General features: G+C 38.6%; 1 protein-coding gene across 1 annotated transcript in view; it reads right to left on the bottom strand.

Annotated features, from left to right (window-relative positions):
* LAMA2 (laminin subunit alpha 2) overlaps positions 1 to 20,558 on the bottom strand; it is a 707,066-nt gene that overhangs the window by 431,587 nt on the left and 254,921 nt on the right. Inside the window, exons 5-7 of the mRNA XM_070376649.1 lie at positions 18,887 to 19,066; positions 14,948 to 15,037; positions 13,136 to 13,253 (exon numbers count right to left, since the gene is read on the bottom strand). Coding sequence (XP_070232750.1) covers positions 13,136 to 13,253; positions 14,948 to 15,037; positions 18,887 to 19,066 — 388 coding nt within the window. The remainder of the gene's footprint in view (positions 1 to 13,135; positions 13,254 to 14,947; positions 15,038 to 18,886; positions 19,067 to 20,558) is intronic.

Raw genomic sequence — 20,558 nt, 5'->3', positions numbered from 1 at the left:
CATGTCCTCCTCCAGGGGATCTTCCCAACCCAAAGAGTGAACCTGGGTCTCTTAATGTCCCCTTCATTGGCAGATGGATTCTTTACCACTAGTGTCACCTGGAAAGCCCATAAACATCAGTAGCAGGTCACAAAAGAGTCGGACTCCACTTAGTGACTAAACAACTAAGGACAAGGCTTATAAGACGTCCTACAGAGAAATCGAGTACATCTACAGATTAAATTCCTGCAAGTACAATTTCTAGTCAGGGGCTAGAATTTTAATTTTAATTAACTTGAAAATTTTCTCTCTAAAAATTCTATATCGGATTACTTTCCCTCCAACAGACATATTAAAACTGATCCCCTACAGCCTCACCTACACTGTGTATTATCAACATTTTTAATTCAGCTCCTAGACATAGTATACATTTAAACATATGTTGAGTGAATGAAAGAACACCTTGGTAAGTTTTTAAAAAGTACTTTTATTGTTTTAATGGATACTTCTTTAATCATAAATAAGTGTGACAATTTATATGGTTATGTCATAGTTTTTTCCTGAGAAATGCCTGTTTCAATCTTTGCTCATTTTTAACAGTTTTTAAAAAAAAATTTCTTATTGCTATGACTTTTAATACAGTAAAGATATATTCTCCCTTGTCCAGTTTGTTGCAAATAGCTTCTTCAGTTTGTTGGCTTTTGATTTAGGATATAGCACTGTTGCTGTATTAATGGAGAGTTTTCAAACTTTATTCTAGGGAAGTATATAATCACAAATATAAATCACTAGGCATGATATGCAGTTTTATATCTTTAGGACAATGTACAAGAATTCTTAAAAATCTTACTGTAAAAATATATTGCAAGTAACCGTCAAGATTTCTGCTACCAGTATAACTAGAGAGAAACACAGAGGAATACAAATTTATTCTCACATTATTTAGAACTTGTATTGCTGACTGTACTTATAACCATGAGCTAAGGCAGGTAAAGACTGATGTTTGAGAAGCATACACTCCACATATGAGGGCCCTCTGCCTACAGCTCTGGCTGCTGTTTAAAGGTCCTGGACCTGCACATCTTCCATCTAAAGCCTCAGAGGACACAGAGAGTACCTACTCACAAACAACCATTTTACACTCTGCCATCAGCAGTTTGTTATTTCACTGAATGTTCATGACACATGATAGAAACTGTCTGTTAGTACAGGCTTAGCAATGGAATACATACCCTTTGCACTTTATAGATACATCCTGCCTCAAATAAGCTAGACTGATAAAATCCAAATTAAATTCAAGTGAATTAGAAGGAAATTATTCATTTTATCTTTCTTTGTAGGAGAGATGGGAGGTTGGGCTTCCCTGGTGGATCAGTGGTAAAGAATTTGCCTCCCAATGCAGAAGACACGGGTTCAATCCTTGGATTGGGAAGATCCCCTAGAGAAGGAAATGGCAACCAACTCCAGTATTCTTGCCTGGAAAATCCCATGGTTAGAAGAACCTAGCGGGCTACAGACCATGGGGTCACATAGAGTTATACACAACTTAATACAATCATTGTAGGTTGTGACTAAACAACAATTCATTTTATAGAGGGATTTGTCATGTTGCAAAAAGATGTTTCTAAATCTTCAGAGGTGACTGGAACACCATTCAGCTTGGAAGCTAAAATTTTCATATAAACTCTTATGAATATATATATATCACTGAAAGCACTATGTATACAAGGTTTTATGGTTAAAAACCCTATCTTTATTTTATAGATTTTTTTTTCAGTTTGTAAATCCAACCTCCCATCTCTCCCACAAAGAAAGATAAAATTGTTTTATAATTACAGTATTTTTAAAAATGTATAGAGCGGCAAGTAGAAATTTCCTTCTGTGTTGCTCTGTCTATCCCTATGGCTAATAATCCTAATAATTGATCCATCCTTTCCATTTCTTTGTTTAAACAGATACATATTAGTGGAGAGTGGTAAAGGGTTTTGCAGATCCACTTAACATTGCATTATGATAACTGTGTGATAGAAAGTCAGAGACAACGGGAGGAATCCCTACCCTCAAATGATACTCCCACCTGTAACTGCTGATATTCCACAAGCAGAAGAGAAATTTATTAAATTTAAGGAAATCTGAGAAGAGATATTCATGGTGTCATTCAACTCAAACTCAGTCTTAGGAATGAAAGTCTGCTCTCAATTGGCAGAAGTTGTGGAGATCCTGAGGGATCATCAGGAATGGAGTTGGGAGTAGAGGGAAAAAAACGAAAGGTCGGGCATCTGATGCTGTTAAGGTTTACCCCTTTTTTTTAAATTTTATTTTATTTTTAAACTTTACATAATTGTATTAGTTTTGCCAAATATCAAAATGAATCCGCCACAGGTATACATGTGTTCCCCATCCTGAACCCTCCTCCCTCCTCCCTCCCCATACCATCCCTCTGGGTCATCCCAGTGTGCTAGTCCCAAGCATCCAGTATTGTGTATCGAACCTGGACTGGCAACTCGTTTCTTACATGATATTTTACATGTTTCAATGTCATTCTCCCAAATCTTCCCACCCTCTCCCTCTCCCACAGAGTCCACAAGACTGTTCTATACATCAGTGTCTCTTTTGCTGTCTTGTACACCGGGTTATTGTTACCATCTTCCTAAATTCCATATATATGCGTTAGTATACTGTATTTCTGTTTTTCCTTCTGGCTTACTTCACTCTGTATAATAGGCTCCAGTTTCATCCACCTCATTAGAACTGATTCAAATGTATTCTTTTTAATGGCTGAGTAATACTCCATTGTGTATATGTACCACAGCTTTCTTATCCATTCATCTGCTGATGGACATCTAGGTTGCTTCCATGTCCTGGCTATTATAAACAGTGCTGCGATGAACATTGGGGTACACGTGTCTCTTTCTCTTCTGGTTTCCTCAGTGTGTATGCCCAGCAGTGGGATTGCTGGATCATAGGCAGTTCTATGTCCAGTTTTTTAAGGAATCTCCACACTGTTCTCCATAGTGGCTGTACTAGTTTGCATTCCCGCCAACAGTGTAAGAGGGTTCCCTTTTCTCCACACCCTCTCCAGCATTTATTATTTGTAGACTTTTGGATCGCAGCCATTCTGACTGGCGTGAAATGGTACCTCATAGTGGTTTTGATTTGCATTTCTCTGATAATGAGTGATGTTGAGCATCTTTTCATGTGTTTGTTAGCCATCTGTATGTCTTCTTTGGAGAGATGTCTATTTAGTTCTTTGGCCCATTTTTTGATTGGGTCGTTTATTTTTCTGGAGTTGAGCTGTAGGAGTTGCTTGTATATTTTTGAGATTAGTTGTTTGTCAGTTGCTTCATTTGCTATTATTTTCTCCCATTCTGAAGGCTGTCTTTTCACCTTGCTAATAGTTTCCTTTGATGTGCAGAAGCTTTTAAGGTTAATTAGGTCCCATTTGTTTATTCTTGCTTTTATTTCCAATATTCTGGGAGGTGGGTCATAGAGGATCCTGCTGTGATGTATGTCAGAGAGTGTTTTGCCTATGTTCTCCTCTAGGAGTTTTATAGTTTCTGGTCTTACGTTTAGGTCTTTAATCCATTTTGAGTTTATTTTTGTGTATGGTGTTAGAAAGTGGTCTAGTTTCATTCATTTACAAGTGGTTGACCAGTTTTCCCAGCACCACTTGTTAAAGAGATTGTCTTTAATCCATTGTATATTCTTGCCTCCTTTGTCAAAGATAAGGTGTCCATATGTGTGTGGATTTATCTCTGGGCTTTCTATTTTATTCCATTGATCTATATTTCTGTCTTTGTGCCAGTACCATACTGTCTTGATAACTGTGGCTTTGTAGTAGAGCCTGAAGTCAGGTAGGTTGATTCCTCCAGTTCCATTCTTCTTTCTCAAGATCGCTTTGGCTATTCGAGGTTTTTTGTTTTTCCATACAAATTGTGAAATTATTTGTTCTAGCTCTGTGAAGAATACTGTTGGTAGCTTGATAGGGATTGCGTTGAATCTATAAATTGCTTTGGGTAGTATACTCATTTTCACTATATTGATTCTTCCAATCCATGAACATGGTATATTTCTCCATCTATTAGTGTCCTCTTTGATTTCTTTCACCAGTGTTTTATAGTTTTCTATATATAGGTCTTTAGTTTCTTTAGGTAGATATATTCCTAAGTATTTTATTCTTTCCGTTGCAATGGTGAATGGAATTGTTTCCTTAATTTCTCTCTCTGTTTTCTCATTATTAGTGTATAGGAATGCAAGGGATTTCTGTGTGTTGATTTTATATCCTGCAACTTTACTATAGTCATTGATTATTTCTAGTAATTTTCTGGTGGACTCTTTAGGGTTTTCTATGTAGAGGATCATGTCATCTGCAAATAGTGAGAGTTTTACTCTTCTTCTTTTCCAGTTTGGATTCCTTTTATTTCTTTTTCTGCTCTGATTGCTGTGGCCAAAACTTCCAAAACTATGTCGAATAGTAATGGTGAAAGTGGGCACCCTTGTCTTGTTCCTGACTTTAGAGGAAATGCTTTCAATTTTTCACCATTGAGGATAATGTTTGCTGTGGGTTTGTCATATATAGCTTTTATTATGTTGAGGTATGTTCCTTCTATTCCTGCTTTCTGGAGAGTTTTTATCATAAATGGATGCTGAATTTTGTCAAAGGCTTTCTCTGCATCTATTGAGATAATCATATGGTTTTTATTTTTCAATTTGTTAATGTGGTGTATTACATTGATTGATTTGCGGATATTGAAGAATCCTTGCATCCCTGGGATAAAGCCCACTTGGTCATAGTGTATGATCTTTTTAATGTGTTGTTGGATTCTGATTGCTAGAATTTTGTTAAGGATTTTTGCATCTATGTTCATCAGTGATATTGGCCTGTAGTTTTCTTTTTTTTGTGGCATCTTTGTCAGGTTTTGGTATTAGGGTGATGGTGGCCTCATAGAATGAGTTTGGAAGTTTACCTTCCTCTGCAATTTTTTGGAAGAGTTTGAGCAGGATAGGTGTCAGCTCTTCTCTAAATTTTTGGTAGAATTCATCTGTGAAGCCGTCTGGACCGGGGCTTTTGTTTGCTGGAAGATTTTTGATTACAGTTTCAATTTCCATGCTTGTGATGGGTCTGTTAAGATTTTCTATTTCTTCCTGGTCAAGTTTTGGAAAGTTGTACTTTTCTAAGAATTTGTCCATTTCTTCCACGTTGCCCATTTTATTGGCATATAATTGTTGATAGTAGTCTCTTATGATCCTTTGTATTTCTGTGTTGTCTGTTGTGATCTCTCCATTTTCGTTTCTAATTTTGTTGATTTGATTTTTCTCCCTTTGTTTCTTGATGAGTCTGGCTAATGGTTTGTCAATTTTATTTATCCTTTCAAAGAACCAGCTTTTGGTTTTGTTGATTTTTGCTATGGTCTCTTTTGTTTCTTTTGCATTTATTTCTGCTCTAATTTTTAAGATTTCTTTCCTTCTACTAACCCTGGGGTTCTTCATTTCTTCCTTTTCTAGTTGCTTTAGGTGTAGAGTTAGGTTATTTATTTGACTTTTTTCTTGTTTCTTGAGGTGTGCCTGTATTGCTATGAACTTTCCCCTTAGGACAGCTTTTACCGTGTCCCACAGGTTTTGGATTGTTGTGTTTTCATTTTCATTCGTTTCTATGCAAATTTTGATTTCTTTTTTGATTTCTTCTGTGATTTGTTGGTTATTTAGCAGCGTGTTGTTCAGCCTCCATATGTTGGAATTTTTAATAGTTTTTCTCCTGTAATTGAGATCTAATCTTACTGCATTGTGGTCAGAAAAAATGCTTGGGATGATTTCTATTTTTTTGAATTTACCAAGGCTAGCTTTATGGCTCAGGATGTGATCTATCCTGGAGAAGATTCCATGTGCGCTTGAGAAAAAGGTGAAATTCATTGTTTTGGGATGAAATGTCCTATAGACATCAATTAGGTCTAACTGGTCTATTGTATCGTTTAAAGTTTGTGTTTCCTTGTTAATTTTCTGTTTAGTTGATCTATCCATAGGTGTAAGTGGGATATTAAAGTCTCCCACTATTATTGTGTTATTGTTAATTTCTCCTTTCATACTTGTTAGCATTTGTCTTACGTACTGTGGTGCTCCCGTGTTGGGTGCATATATATTTATAATTGTTATATCTTCTTGGATTGATCCTTTGATCATTATGTAGTGGCCTTCTTTGTCTCTTTTCACAGCCTTTGTTTTAAAGTCTATTTTACCTGATATGAGTATTGCTACTCCTGCTTTCTTTTGGTCCCTATTTGCATGGAAAATCTTTTTCCAGCCTTTCACTTTCAGTCTGTATGTGTCCCCTGTTTTGAGGTGTGTCTCTTGTAGACAACATATGTAGGGGTCTTGTTTTTGTATCCATTCAGCCAGTCTTTGTCTTTTGGTTGGGGCATTCAACCCATTTACGTTTAAGGTAATTACTGATAAGTATGATCCCATTGCCATTTACTTTATTGTTTTGGGTTCGAGTTTATACACTGTTTTTGTGTTTCCTATCTAGAGAATATCCATTAGTATTTGTTGGAGAGCTGGTTTGGTGGTGCAGAATTCTCTCAGCTTTTGCTTGTCTGAAAAGCTTTTGATTTCTCCTTCATACTTGAATGAGATCTTTGCTGGGTACAATAATCTGGGCTGTAGGTTATTTTCTTTCATCATTTTAAGTATGTCTTGCCATTCCCTCCTGGCTTGAAGAGTTTCTATTGAAAGATCAGCTGTTATCCTTATGGGAATTCCCTTGTGTGTTATTTGTTGTTTTTCCCTTGCTGCTTTTAATATTTGTTCTTTGTGTTTGATCTTTGTTAATTTGATTAATATGTGTCTTGGGGTGTTTCTCCTTGGGTTTATCCTGTTTGGGACTCTCTGGGTTTCTTGGACTTGGGTGATTATTTCCTTCCCCATTTTAGGAAGTTTTCAACTATTATCTCCTCAAGTATTTTCTCATGGTCTTTCTTTTGTCTTCTTCTTCTGGAACCCCTATGATTCGAATGTTGTAGTGTTTAATATTGTCCTGGAGGTCTCTGAGATTGTCCTCATTTCTTTTAATTTGTTCTTCTTTTATCCTCTCTGATTCACTTATTTCTACCATTCTATCTTCTAATTCACTAATCCTATCTTCTGCCTCTGTTATTCTACTATTTGTTGCCTCCAGAGTGTTTTTAATTTCATTTATTGCATTATTCATTATATATTGACTCTTTTTTATTTCTTCTAGGTCCTTGTTAAACCTTTCTTGCATCTTCTCAATCCTTGTCTCCAGGCTATTTATCTGTGATTCCATTTTAGTTTCAAGATTTTGGATCAATTTCACTATCATTATTCGGAATTCTTTATCAGGTAGATTCCCTATCTCTTCCTCTTTGGTTTGGTTTGGTGGGCATTTATCCTGTTCCTTTATCTGCTGAGTATTCCTCTGTCTCTTCATCTTGTTTAAATTGCTGAGTTTGGGGTGTCCTTTCTGTATTCTGGCAGTTTGTGGAGTTCTCTTTATTGTGGCGTTTCCTCGCTGTGTGTGGGTTTGTACAGGTGGCTTGTCAAGGTTTCCTGGTTAGGGAAGCTTGTGTCGGTGTTCTGGTGGGTGGAGCTGTATTTCTTCTCTCTGGAGTGCAATGAAATGTCCAGTAATGAGTTATGAGATGTCTATAGTTTTGGGGTGACTTTGGGCAGCCTCTATCTTGAAGCTCAGGGCTGTGTTCCTTTGTTGCTGGAGAATTTGCTTGGTATGTCTTGCCCTGGAACTTATTGGCCCTTGTGTGGTGAGTAACCACAGGGTTTTGGTCTATTGCCTGTAGCTTCCAAGGCGTTTCCCTCTGTTATATCTTCTTCTGTTTGCTAGTCTCTTCAGTATCTGGTTTCCGCCCTGACACACAGGGGACGGTGGAGGACACTTTTTTTTTTTTTTTTTAGGCTTACTTGTTCAGTCGCGCTGAGGGGAGGGAGGGAGGAATGCTGCAAACAAATAACACTGGCGTGGGCTCGCAGTGCCTCAGCCACCCTGGGTCTGCCCCTGCTCACGGCGTGTGTAGCCACCCTGCCCACACTGCTCGGGCTCTAGGTTGTTCCGCCGGGAACAATCCGAGGCTGGCCCTGGGTTGCATGCACCTCCCAGGTCCAAGCCGCTCAGGTTCAGGCACTCGGGTAGTCCTCAGAGGCGCAGACTCAGTTGGGCCTGCGTTTTGTGCTCTTCCCAGGTCCGAGCAGCTCAGGTGATGAGGTGTTTGGCGAGCGCCAATGCTGCGACTTATCGCCTCCCCGCCACTCGGTTATCTGGGTGTAAAACCGGCGCACCTTCTCAGGCAGATGTTGACCGTCCCGACCCCCAAGAAGTTTTAGTTAGCAAAGAACCTGCTTACAGTTTTATAGATAATGTCTCTCTGGGGCTGCGATTGCCCCCTTCCAGCTCTGGCTGCCTGTCACCGGAGGGGGAAGGTCTGCAGCCGGCTATCTCTGTTCAGTCCTTTGTTCCGTGCGCAGGCCTGGCGGTCTTAGGTTAGGGCTGGCTTTTCGCGTGGTAGATATCCCACAGTCTGGTTTGCTAGCCCAAATTATTTCGCTCAGATAGCACTCAGGGTATTCAGGCCAGATTCTTACTCTCAGCGATGCAGCCCGCGCTGCGCCTCCCTGCCCAGCCCCCACTTGCTAATGGCGGATGCAGGCGTCTGCGCTGCTTCTCCGCTGGGGGAGTTGCCGTAGGGCTCTCAATCTGCGAGTTTTAATTGTTTATTTATTTTTTCTCCCTGTTATGTTGCCCTCTGTGCTTCCAAAGCTCGGCACAGATTCGGCAGTGAGAAGGTTTCCTGGTGTTTGGAAACTTCTCTCTTTTTAAGATTCCCTTCCCGGGACGGAGCTCCGTCCCTCCCTCTTTTGTCTCTTTTTTTGTCTTTAATATTTTTTCCTACCTCCTTTCGAAGAGTTGGGTTGCTTTTCTGGGTGCTTGATGTCCTCTGCCGGCATTCATAAGTTGTTTTGTGGAATTTACTCGACATTTAAATGCTCTTTTGATGAATTTGCGGGGGAGAAAGTGTTCTCCCCGTCCTACTCCTCCGCCATCTTGACTCCTCCCCTGATGCTGTTAAGGTTTACCCCTTTACACAACTGCATAGTGGGGCCCCATTCCTCCAGATACTTCTCAGAACAATGACTGATTTCTAACCCAAAATATCTTCACAAGCACACAGACACAAATCAAAAAGCAAAAGAGGTAAGGGCAGAAAACGAAGAGACTCAAGACATCGTAGTATATGCAGAATCTTAGGCTTAAAAGATAACGTATAGTTAGGAAATAATTTATGATTAAATTCTTTTATAATTCAATAATTTTAAGGACCTATCATGTCTGATACATGATACACGACAAATACATTTTATTCAATTCATATATAAAGTTGGCATTAGTTTAAAATGTCTGCCAAGCCTGTTTTGGAGGCCATAGACACCTCTTGAACTGAAAAAATGTGATTGGGACTGATTTGCTAAAATACTAATATTTGAATTCAATTGAATCGGGCTTTCTGACTAGTTGGGATTTATAGTTCCGCAGAAGTTTTTGTTTTTAGGTCTCATCTTGGCCTGAATAGATCTCCAGAAACACAGGTTTCTTTAGAATCCCTGTCACCATTATGGGACAGATGGCAATACTAGGCTACATATGACAATATCAGTCATCTGTTATGTTTCTTGGGTATTTCCCTTCAGGAAAAACTGGACATATGGGTTGTTTTCAAAAATGACAACATTCAATATTAAAGTATAAAAGAGTGCTTGTTGGCACATGTTTACATAGCCCGTTATTTTTATGATTTCTCACTACTGGCTCTTTTTTGGTTGTCACTGTCTAATAATTACTATAGCACCAGTTCAGTTCAGTTCAGTTCAGTCACTCAGTCATGTCTAACTCTTTACGACCCCATGAATCACAGCATGTCAGGCCTCCCTGTCCATCACCAAATTCCGGAGTTTATTCAAACTCATGTCAATCGAGTCGGTGATACCATCCAGCCATCTTATCCTCTGCTGCCCCCTTCTCCTCCTGCCCCCAATCCCTCCTAGCATCAGGGTCTTTTCAAATGAGTCAACTCTTCGCACGAGGTGGCCAAAGTCCTGGAGTTTCAGCTTTAGCATCATTCCTTCCAAAGAACACACAGGACTGATCTCCTTCAGAATGGACCGGTTGGATCTCCTTGCAGTCCCAGGGACTCTCAAGAGTCTTCTCCAACACCACAGTTTAAAAGCATCAATTCTTCAGCACTAGGTTTTCTTCACAGTCCAACTCTCACATCCATATATGACCACTGGAAAAACCATAGCCTTGACTAGACGAACCTTTGTTGGCAAAGTAACGTCTCTGCTTTTGAATATGCTATCTAGGTTGGTCATAACTTTCCTTCCAAGGAGTAAGCGTCTTTTAATTTCATGGCTGCAGTCACCATCGGCAGTGATTCTGGAGCCCAAAAAAATAAAGTCTGACACTGTTTCCCCATCTATTTCCCATGAAATGATGGGACCTGATCCCATGATCTTTGTTTTCTGAATGCTGGGCTTTAAGCCAACTTTTTCACTCTCCTCTTTCACTTTCAACAAGAGGCTTTCTAGTTCCTCTTCACTCTCTGCCATAAGGGTGGTGTCATCTGTATATCTGAGGTTATTGATATTTCCCCTGGCAATCTTGAGTCCAGCTTGTGCTTCTTCCAGCCCAGCATTTCTCATGATGTACTCTGCATAGAAGTTAAATAAGCAGGGTGACAGTATACAGCCTTGACGTACTCCTTTTCCTGTTTGGAACCAGTCTGTTGTTCTATGTGCAGTTCTAACTGTTGCTTCCTGACCTGCATACAAATTTCTCAAGAGGCAGGTCAGGTGGTCTGGTATTCCCATGTCTTGAAGAATTTTCCACAGTTTATTGTGATCCACACAGTCAAAGGCTTTGGCATAGTCAATAAAGCAGAAATAGATGTTTTTCTGGAACTCTTGCTTTTTCGATGATCCAGCAGATGTTGGCAATTTGGTCTCTGGCTCCTCTGCCTTTTCTAAAACCAGCTTGAACATCTGGAAGTTCACGGTTCACGTACTGCTGAAGCCTGGCTTGGAGAATTTTGAGCATTACTTTACTAGCGTGTGAGATGAGTGCAATTGTGCGGTAGTTTGAGCATTCTTTGGCATTGCCTTTCTTTGGGATTGGAATGAAAACTGACCTTTTCCTGTCCTATGGCCACTGCTGAGTTTTCCAAATTTGCTGGCATATTGAGTGTAGCACTTTCACAGCATCATCTTTTAGGATTTGAAATAGCTCAAATGGGATTCCATCACCTCCACTAGCTTTGTTCATAGTGATGCTTTCTAAGGCCCACTTGACTTCACATTCCAGGATGTCTGGCTCTAGGTCAGTGATCACACCATCGTGATTATCTGGGTCGTGAAGATCTTTTTTGTACAGTTCTTCTGTGTATTCTTGCCACCTCTTTTTAATATCTTCTGCTTCTGTTAGGTCTATACCACTTCTGTCCTTTATCAAGCCATCTTTGCATGAAATGTTCCCTTGGTATCTCTAATTTTCTTCAAGAGATCTCTAGTCTTTCCCATTCTGTTGTTTTCCTCTATTTCTTTGCATTGATTGCTGAGGAAGGATTTCTTATTTCTCCTTGCTCTTCTTTGGAACTCTGCATTCAGAATCTTATATCTTTCCTTTTCTCCTTTGCTTTTCACTTCTCTTCTTTTCACAGCTATTTGTAAGGCCTCCCCAGATAGCCATTTGCTTTTTTGCATTTCTTTTTATCGGGGATGGTCTTGATCCCTGTCTCCTGTATAATGTCAAGAACCTCTGTCCATAGTTCATCAGGCACTCTGTGATTGTCACTGATACCATTTCTAATATTAGCATTTTATATTATTATTAATGTGAAATGACACATTGAAAGTATTAATGGATTACTAAAATAGATATTCTTTCTCCACTCATTTGATTTCTTGCCCTCTCCCAGTTACCTTCTCTCCTATTCTTCACAACTACTGTCCCCAAACCCTACCCTTTACTAAGTATAACTAATGAATCAGGGGCATTCTTCTTCCCAGATAATAAAATGAATCTAAGCTTTAGGGTATGATCTCTCCCCTCTGGTTTTCTCCATTTATTAGATGACAGGTATTCAAAAGCTATTTACTAGGGGAGGAACCATATAAAAGGAGAACAGGCAGAGAATCTGCAGCTATACTGGTTTGATAAGCATTTTATAAACATACCTGTTTAGAAGGGTAATCTCTATATCCAGTAGGTTTTACTGTATGTTTATTTACATTTCTCTCTCCCTCTCTATGTGTGTGTGTGTGTGTACTATTACTAAAATAGTAATAGTTTATTACTATTAGTTTAAAATGTCTTCCAAGCCTGTGTTGGAGGCCATATACACCTCTTGAACTGAAAAAAAATGTGATTGGGTGCTTTACTAAATGTGATTTGCTAAAATGGTAATATTTGAATTCAGTTAAATTGGGCTTTCCGGCTAGTTGTTTGGATTTATAGTTCAGCAGAAGTTCATATAGGGGCTTACCTGGTGGCTTAGACAGTAAAGAATCTGCCTGCAATTCAGGAGACCTGGGTTCAATCCCTGGGTTAGAAAGATCACCAGGAAAGGAAAATGGTAACCCACTCCAGTATTCTTACCTGGGAAATCCCATGGACAGAGGAGTCTGGTGGGCTACAGTTCCTGGGGCCACAAAAGAGTTGGACATGACTGAGTGACTAACACTTTCAGAAGTTCATATATGTTATGCTATAAACTTTAGATTCACACCTGATAACAGTAAGTGTATATTATGCTTTTATCTACATCTCATAATTCTCTCAGAGAAGGCAATGGCAGCCCACTCCAGTACTCTTGCCTGGCAAATCCCATGGACTGAGGAGCCTGGTAGGCTGCATTCTCACATAGTGGTAAATTCATAAGTATTTTGTAAATATTTGTCAAAAAAATAAAATCTTGAAAACTCTAAAACAGGAGAGTAAAAGAGCTTACAGCTACTGTCTTGGATGAAATGCATATGAATTTGACATATGAGTTCACTTGAAATCAGCATGTGTTTACACCACCTGTGCCCCAGGAAAGGAAGACTTACACATGGTGTTGGACTGTCTGGAACATACCTTCACATTCACTTTTGGTCAGAAAAGTGCCTGCTCTCCAAGGTTTCTGATGGAATCCAGGACAGCACTGGTCACAGCTATCACCACACGTGTTATGCTCACATTCACAGCGGGATTTCTAGCAAAAAAAGAAAAAAAGTTGGGGGCAGGGTGGGGAAGCATATTTCAGCATTCTTTGGAACCATAAATGAGGGGTTTCTCCTGAAAGGTAGAATGAAGACAAGAGAAAACATGGAGCCTCTGAACCAAAATCTAAAACTCTTGTCAGTCTGGGAAGGAAGAGGTTCCCGCAGCGGGAGTGATGAACATATTTGATCACCAGCTTTGGAAGGGAGGTTCAGGCTGGTACTGGAATCACTGGGCTCAGATGAGCAGAGAATGAAGGCCCAATCAGGAGTGGTCTTGAAGACTAGAATCACTTCTCTAATTCCTGAGATCCATGGGTTTTCTGGGTTGGATGTATCCATTTTAAGGTTTCCATCAAAGTACTATTAACATTGGAAGGACTGATGCTGAAGTGGAAGCTCCAATACTTTGGCCACCTGATCCGAAGAGCTGACTCATTAGAAAAGACCCTGATGCTGGGAAAGATTGAGGGCAGGAGGAGAAGCAGGTGACAGAGGACAAGATGGTTGGATGGCATCACTGACCCAATGGACATGAGTTTGAGCAAGCTCTGGGAGTTGTTGATGGACAGAGAAGCCTGGTGTGCTGCAGTGCATGGTGTTGCAAAGAGTTGGGCACGACTGAACGACTGAAGCGAACTGACTATTAGCATTTAGCATAGGAAGAGGGGAGAGAGTAGATGGCAAGGCATGGAGAGGCAGGGATAGAGGAGAAATCTAATACTCCAAGCCTGAATCTCCTGTCTGCAAGTGTTTTGAGTACAGTCTTATTTCACTGCATGGAACCGTCCTTCCAAGGCTGCTGTGCAGGTTCTCAAATCTTGGGAAATACTGCTCATCAGTACATCTGATAGATAGTGCCCACACCCTGCAGAAAGCAGGACCACAACCTTGTGAAAAAAACTATGCCAGGGATTTGAATCTTCCATAGGAAGTAATACTATGATGCATTACTCAGAAAACTAGCTTTGAAAGAAATATCATTTGTATTACAGTTGTCGTAGGAAAAAGTGTTTACCTAGGTAGCTACATTCACTGATCTTACTATCCAAAATATTTCTTCCATACATAAAGTAGATGATTCTGTATTTCACCAGATTGTTTATGCCTGAGAAAAACAGATGCTCATTCATCTTCTTTGCTTAGGTTATGTTCACTTAATACATTGTCATTAATGAAAAATGCAACCTAAAACCATTCCAGCATTTTCTGACCTGGCGATTTCAAGCTGTCTTGAATACTCTCTTTCACTCTACTCCTTACTGCCCCATCTTACCTTGGTCTCTGGTTCCATGGTCATTTATATTTACTTCCAGGTACATTTTTTATTTGTTTGCATTAATATTTTTTGATGAAAATTCATAAAAGAAACAGGTTGATTGATGACAGGCATTCTCTAAAGCTAAATCATACAGCAGGCTGTCATAGCTAGAGAGGTTTCAGAATAGATAGACTGGTTTGGAGCCTTTTTGGGAAAAAACTAATCTGTTTTCTGATACTGTAATGGCACCCTTCAAAGTCTATCATCCTAACTGCCAGCTCTATTTCACCCTGGCATGGCTTTCTGTTACACCGTCTAAGTGGGGATTTGACACCCATTCACAGCGTCCCTGTCAGCAAAGCTTCTCATGAAGCATTTTACAGTTCAGAGCTTCATTTTACCTAAGCAGCCTAAAAATATACATACATTTGTCACTGGATCAAGTGGACAAGCCCTGGCATGACCGTAGCAGATGCACATCCCTCCGACCGAAATATCCTTGACCGAGTAGTAATACTGCAAAAAGCAATCCAGAGAGAAATCCTGTTAAGACTACTGCAAGGTGGAAGGAGCATTCAGTTAAAAACTTGGCTTTATGCTTCTACCCTTAGTTGGAAGCTCTAGAACAACTGAAGGCTCACAAGAGTATCCAGTAACTCCTCACATTGAAACCATGGTCCAGGGGCAGAATGCCTCTATAGTTCATGTTAGGTGGGTATTTTAGAAATTTATTTCCCACAACAATACAAAGTGCTGCACAGTACAGAAACTCCATGCTGGAGCATTTATTATCGAAAGCAAATTGTTACAGGGTCGGGGGAAGCAAGGACAATAATTCTTCATAAAAGTTGAAAGACAGAAAACCTCTTTTATTATCATTTTAGGAATGCCAGTGTTCACGAATCATATGCAGACTGTTCTACTTAATGAATTTGAAAAGAATCAACAAATGTAAGGAAAAGGGTGCTCATGATGACACATTTCTTAAGCATATCAAGAAGCACATGAAAAGTAATTAACTACAAGATTGGTTTAATATAATGCAAGACATAAACTAGATGTGCAGAACACTATTTCTTCATTATTATGTTAAAATGTTCATGCAATTACCTTCCTGTTTAGGTTAACACAGGACTGCCTCAAATTATTTTCATCTACCTAGCTATTTTTGAAAGGTTACTCATAATTTATACAACTGAACAATTAAAAAATTTTAACTAATTTGTATATCACAAGTTATAGTTAGTTGTGAAAGTACTTCATATTATCTTGTGGAATCTAAATAGTCATCACAGTGGTAGATAGTTCTATTATTCCAATTATTTACACTAAACACACACACACATATTTAGTGAGAATAAATAGATAGATACAAATCTGAGTTCCCTGACCACAAACTCTCTTTTCTAATTTACTTCTTTTTTAAACATTTTTTCTTTTTGTTTTTGCTGTTTATATACAGTATCTTTTATAATATTTTGTGTTACTTTATCTTACTTGATACACTTACACCTCACACTATTGTAACTTGCAAGGAAGTTTATATTTCATTTAGACGTTAAACTCTGCGTTTCACTAACTTCATCACCTAATAATACAGATAAAACAGGCATAGTTGCTCAGAATGCTGATACAGAAGTTTTGTGGATGTTTTTAAAACTGCTTTAAATATAAATGTGTAATGCTTCATTTCTAAGTCATGAAGAAGAGTTAAAATTCAATATCCTATTTTTATACATTTAAATTTATATGTAGGGTTTACAGAACTTGAGTACTTCCAAAAACATAATTAATGTTGAACTTTACTGCACTATTTTAAAGGTTCAATGAAGTTATAAATAATAGATGTGCACCCCAACACCCTCTCTGCCTTCAGCAAAAGATGATAAAAGGAACACGTTTACTTCCATTGATTTTTTTCTTTGATAGATATACTGTCAGGAAAGATTAAATTTCACTTCAAAATTATTCAGTCTTCCTTGGTGTGTATTTTTAAGTCATGCCAAAATTATAATTAAAAGTGATTTTTTAATAAGTGAGGAATCTAAACTTTGCTGTAAAATAATGATTACTTTTGCAGAAGACAATTTACAATAGACTGAAATATAATAAAAGGCAAAATTATTTCAGGTTTGGAAAGGGCACTAAAACATCCAACATGTGTTCTATGAGGACATAAGACTTTAAAAGTTATTTTGTAATGATGGAGAAGTTAGGTGTGAGGAAGTTAAGCAATGAGAAAATGTATGAGGAGTCCTCACATATTTGCGAAAAGCACTGCCCTTCAATATTCAGTCTGTAGGCTCAGCACTTTGCTATCTGGTGGCAACAGTTGAACCCCAGTAGGGTCATTGTGGAACAATGTTTTGTCTCACAATCTCAGTTTCTCCCTACAATCCTCTTTTCTCCTTTGCTTCTAGTCACACAGTAGATATTCTGTTTGCATGTATTTGATTTATGGATTTACTACTGAACTGAGTCTCTAGCTAATACTGTCTTGGTTGTATACATGCATAAAAGGGAGATGACATAAACCAGAGAACCTGGCAGGACATGCGGATAGGAGGAAGCATAGTTATGACTCATAGCAACCTGAGCTATAAAGAAAGCTGAGCGCCAAAGAATTGATGCTTTTGAACTGTGGTGTTGGAGAAGACTCTTGAGAGTCCCTTGGACTGCAAGGAGATCCAACCAGTCCATCCTAAAGGAGATCAGTCCTGGGTGTTCATTGGAAGGACTGATGCTGAGGCTGAAACTCTGATACTTTGGCTACCTCATGCGAAGAGTTGACTCATTTGAAAAGACCCTGATGCTGGAAAAGATTGAGGGCAGGAGAAGAAGGGGACAACAGAGGATGAGATGGTTGGATGACATCACAGACTCAATGGACATGGGTTTGGGTGGATTCCGGGAGTTGGTGATGGATGGGGAGGCCTGGTGTGCTGTGGTTCATGGGGTCGCAAAGAGTCGGACATGACTGAGCGACTGAACTGAACTGCCTGAACCTGGGCAGATCATCTGTGTCATAATCTCTCAAATTTCTGTTTGAAAACACCTCTACTAGCTTCTGTTTCCACTGATATGTTGAAAGGATGCTATAACCATTATTTTTCCTGAGATTCAATTCATAAAGGAAATAAAAGTGTATACAACCAGTTTTTTCCCTAGTATCTGTATTCTTTTGAACTAGAAATGCATTGTGATTCATTAAAGAAGCATGAAGCTAAATTATTTATTTAGATAAAATGGTCCATGGACCAGTGGCATCCATATCACTGGCAAAATTGTTAGAATTGCTGTTTCTCAGTTCTGTCCTAGATCTACTGAATTCAAATCTGCATTTCCACAACATCACCAGTTGATTCCATGCATATTAAAGTTTATAAGGATGTGATGTGGTGTGAGTGTCTGCCCGTGTGTGTATATGTACTGAGTCATGATATAAAATGTATTTCTTAGTGTGGGTTACAAGCCCACAAGGCCAATTATAATAGTTGTACAGATAACCCAAAGTGTGGAAAAACTAACTTTGTCCTCAAAATCAAGAGAATAAACTAGGCAGTATGAGCTCCACTGTACCAAGAGGAAACTAAAGTTTAGAAATGTTAAAAAGTTTGATATTTTTTACACATCTAATAAGTGGCCCAGAGGCTGGATTTAAACAAAGGAAGGTCCATGAAATTTTAAAGTCTTTCATTCCTCCACTGAAAACTATTTTTTTAAAACTATTTAACAGACAATTATAGAGAAGGAAATGCCACCCCACTCCAGTATTCTTGCCTGGGAAATCCCATGGACAGAGGAGCCTGGCGGGCTACAGTCCGCAGGGTTGCAAAGAGTCAGACATGACTGAGGGAGGAGCAGGGGCTCCCCAGAGGCCCCAGAGGTTTTGATGGCAAAGCCAAGGACTGTGGCTGAAGACTCCCAGCTCCCAGGCCTCTCTCAGCAGATAGGAGCATGGAAAACTAGAATCTAAATTACGCCTGATGGCTTTCCTGGAGGCTCAGTGGTAAAGAATCCCCAGCCTGGGAAGACGCCACGTGGCACAGCAGCTGAGCCCATGCATCACGGCCACTGGGCCAGTGCTCTAGAGCCTGGAAGCTGCAACTACTGAGGTCTGTGGGCACCAGAGCCCATGTTCTGGAACAAGAGGAGCCACCACTGTGAGAAGTCTACGCCCCGCTGCTAGAGAGTAGCCCTCGCTCCCGGCAACTAGAGAAAAACCCACACAGCATGAAGACCCTGCACAACCATAAATGAATCACATCATTAAAAAAAATTTTTAAAGTAAAACTATTTAACAGGCAATTAAAACAATAGGCCCAATATTATTCACAGATTCCAATATGATTCCTCATAACTTACTCTTCGTGTGACGATGGGGTCAATTTCTCTTGGGTCTTTGTGAGCGAACATCATCAAATCGGCATTCAAGGTGCGGATTCTCTGAAACCTCAGGCGAATATAACGAGCAGAGGTAAATTCTAGCAGTTCAGGAGAAGGATCATCAGCACTCGGTCTCCCATTGATCAAAGAAATATGAATCTACACAATTTGGGAAATAATTTAACAATTAAGGTTACCAAGATTTACATATCTGGTTTTATTTAACTTTTCTTAGACAAATAGTTAAGCTCCCCTTCTCTCAGTTAGGCAGATACAGGTTCATATTTACTAGAATGCAGTGAAGTAATTGAGGAATATTATGAATGTACATGTACCTGCAATTTATTTGTTTCTATTTCAGGCATTTTCTATATACTGCAATTAATTATATTTCTACGTTCCAAGTCAGTGCATCTACTTGAACTTCCTAGGATTTCCAAAAATTCTTAAATCAGTCATTCTTTTTCTGAAAATTATTGCAGCCAAAAATTATTTAAGATTCTGGCATATATTCCCATATATTTTCTGGTGGGAAACCAGAAAACAAAATATCAGACAAAAACAAGAAATCATCAGGAACTCAAATTTCTTTTTATTCTGAGCTTGAAAGTATCTAATTATATTGTCTTAAAATGTATAAAGAGAGTAAAAATTGACACATTACCAGAAAAATTATGCAAATCTCCAATCACAGTGAGACATTTCCATAAGGTGGCTTTTGTTATTTCTTTTTTAGAAAATGATAGCTTAAGAAGGCAAAATTTACCAAGGCTATAACACATTCTACGAAAAATATGCTGTTTGAAAATATATTAAAACTTGAGTAGAATGGAATATTCTTTAGGAAAATAATTTTGCAAAATTGACACCAGAAGAAATCAAATCTAACCATACCATTTTCCATAAAAAATCAGAGAAATGATTATCCTTCAAAGGTGAATTGAGGCCCACATGCTCTCACAGGGATTTCGAGAGCAGAAAATTCTAATGGGGGTTGGGGGGAGGTAAACGGTTACATAAAATAAGAAGTACTTCTATCACATATAAAGGAATTATTTTTCTAATGCCTAAAGAACTTCTATAAATCAACAAGAAAAAATACTGATGACATAACACAAAAATATAACTATTTAAAGAAACAGAAATAGAAATGGCTATTAAACTTCTGATAAGATAGTGAACCTCATTTATAACAGAACTCTTAATTAAATCCACTCTAAAAGCTTTCTCCATTTTTTCAAGTTGTCGAATCCTAAAATATTAATAATACTCCCTGATGACAAGACTAAAGGGGGTACAACAATTATTACACATTTACAGGTTGAATGTAAAATGGTATAAGTCCTTATAAAGGTGAATTTAGCAATAACTGTCAAAATTACAAATGCACAGAATTTTTTACTTAGAAATTCCACTTCTGGGAAATTACACTACACAGATGTTTTATTAGTATATGTGTGTGTGTGTATACAATTAACATGTAATTAATGATATGCAAAAATGCACCGCATTTCTAAAATATTTTTTGATAATAGCAAAAGACTGGAAAGAACCTAATATCCATCAATAAGAGATGGGTTAAATAAATTATACATCTATATAGTGAATTATGTGTACCACACAAAAGAATGAGGAAATTCTCAAAATACAG

Source organism: Bos mutus, chromosome 9, assembly GCF_027580195.1.
Source record: "Bos mutus isolate GX-2022 chromosome 9, NWIPB_WYAK_1.1, whole genome shotgun sequence".
NCBI lineage: Eukaryota > Metazoa > Chordata > Mammalia > Artiodactyla > Bovidae > Bos > Bos mutus.
The sequence above is the reverse complement of the archived record's forward strand: the minus strand, read 5'-3'. Positions and strand labels throughout refer to the sequence as shown.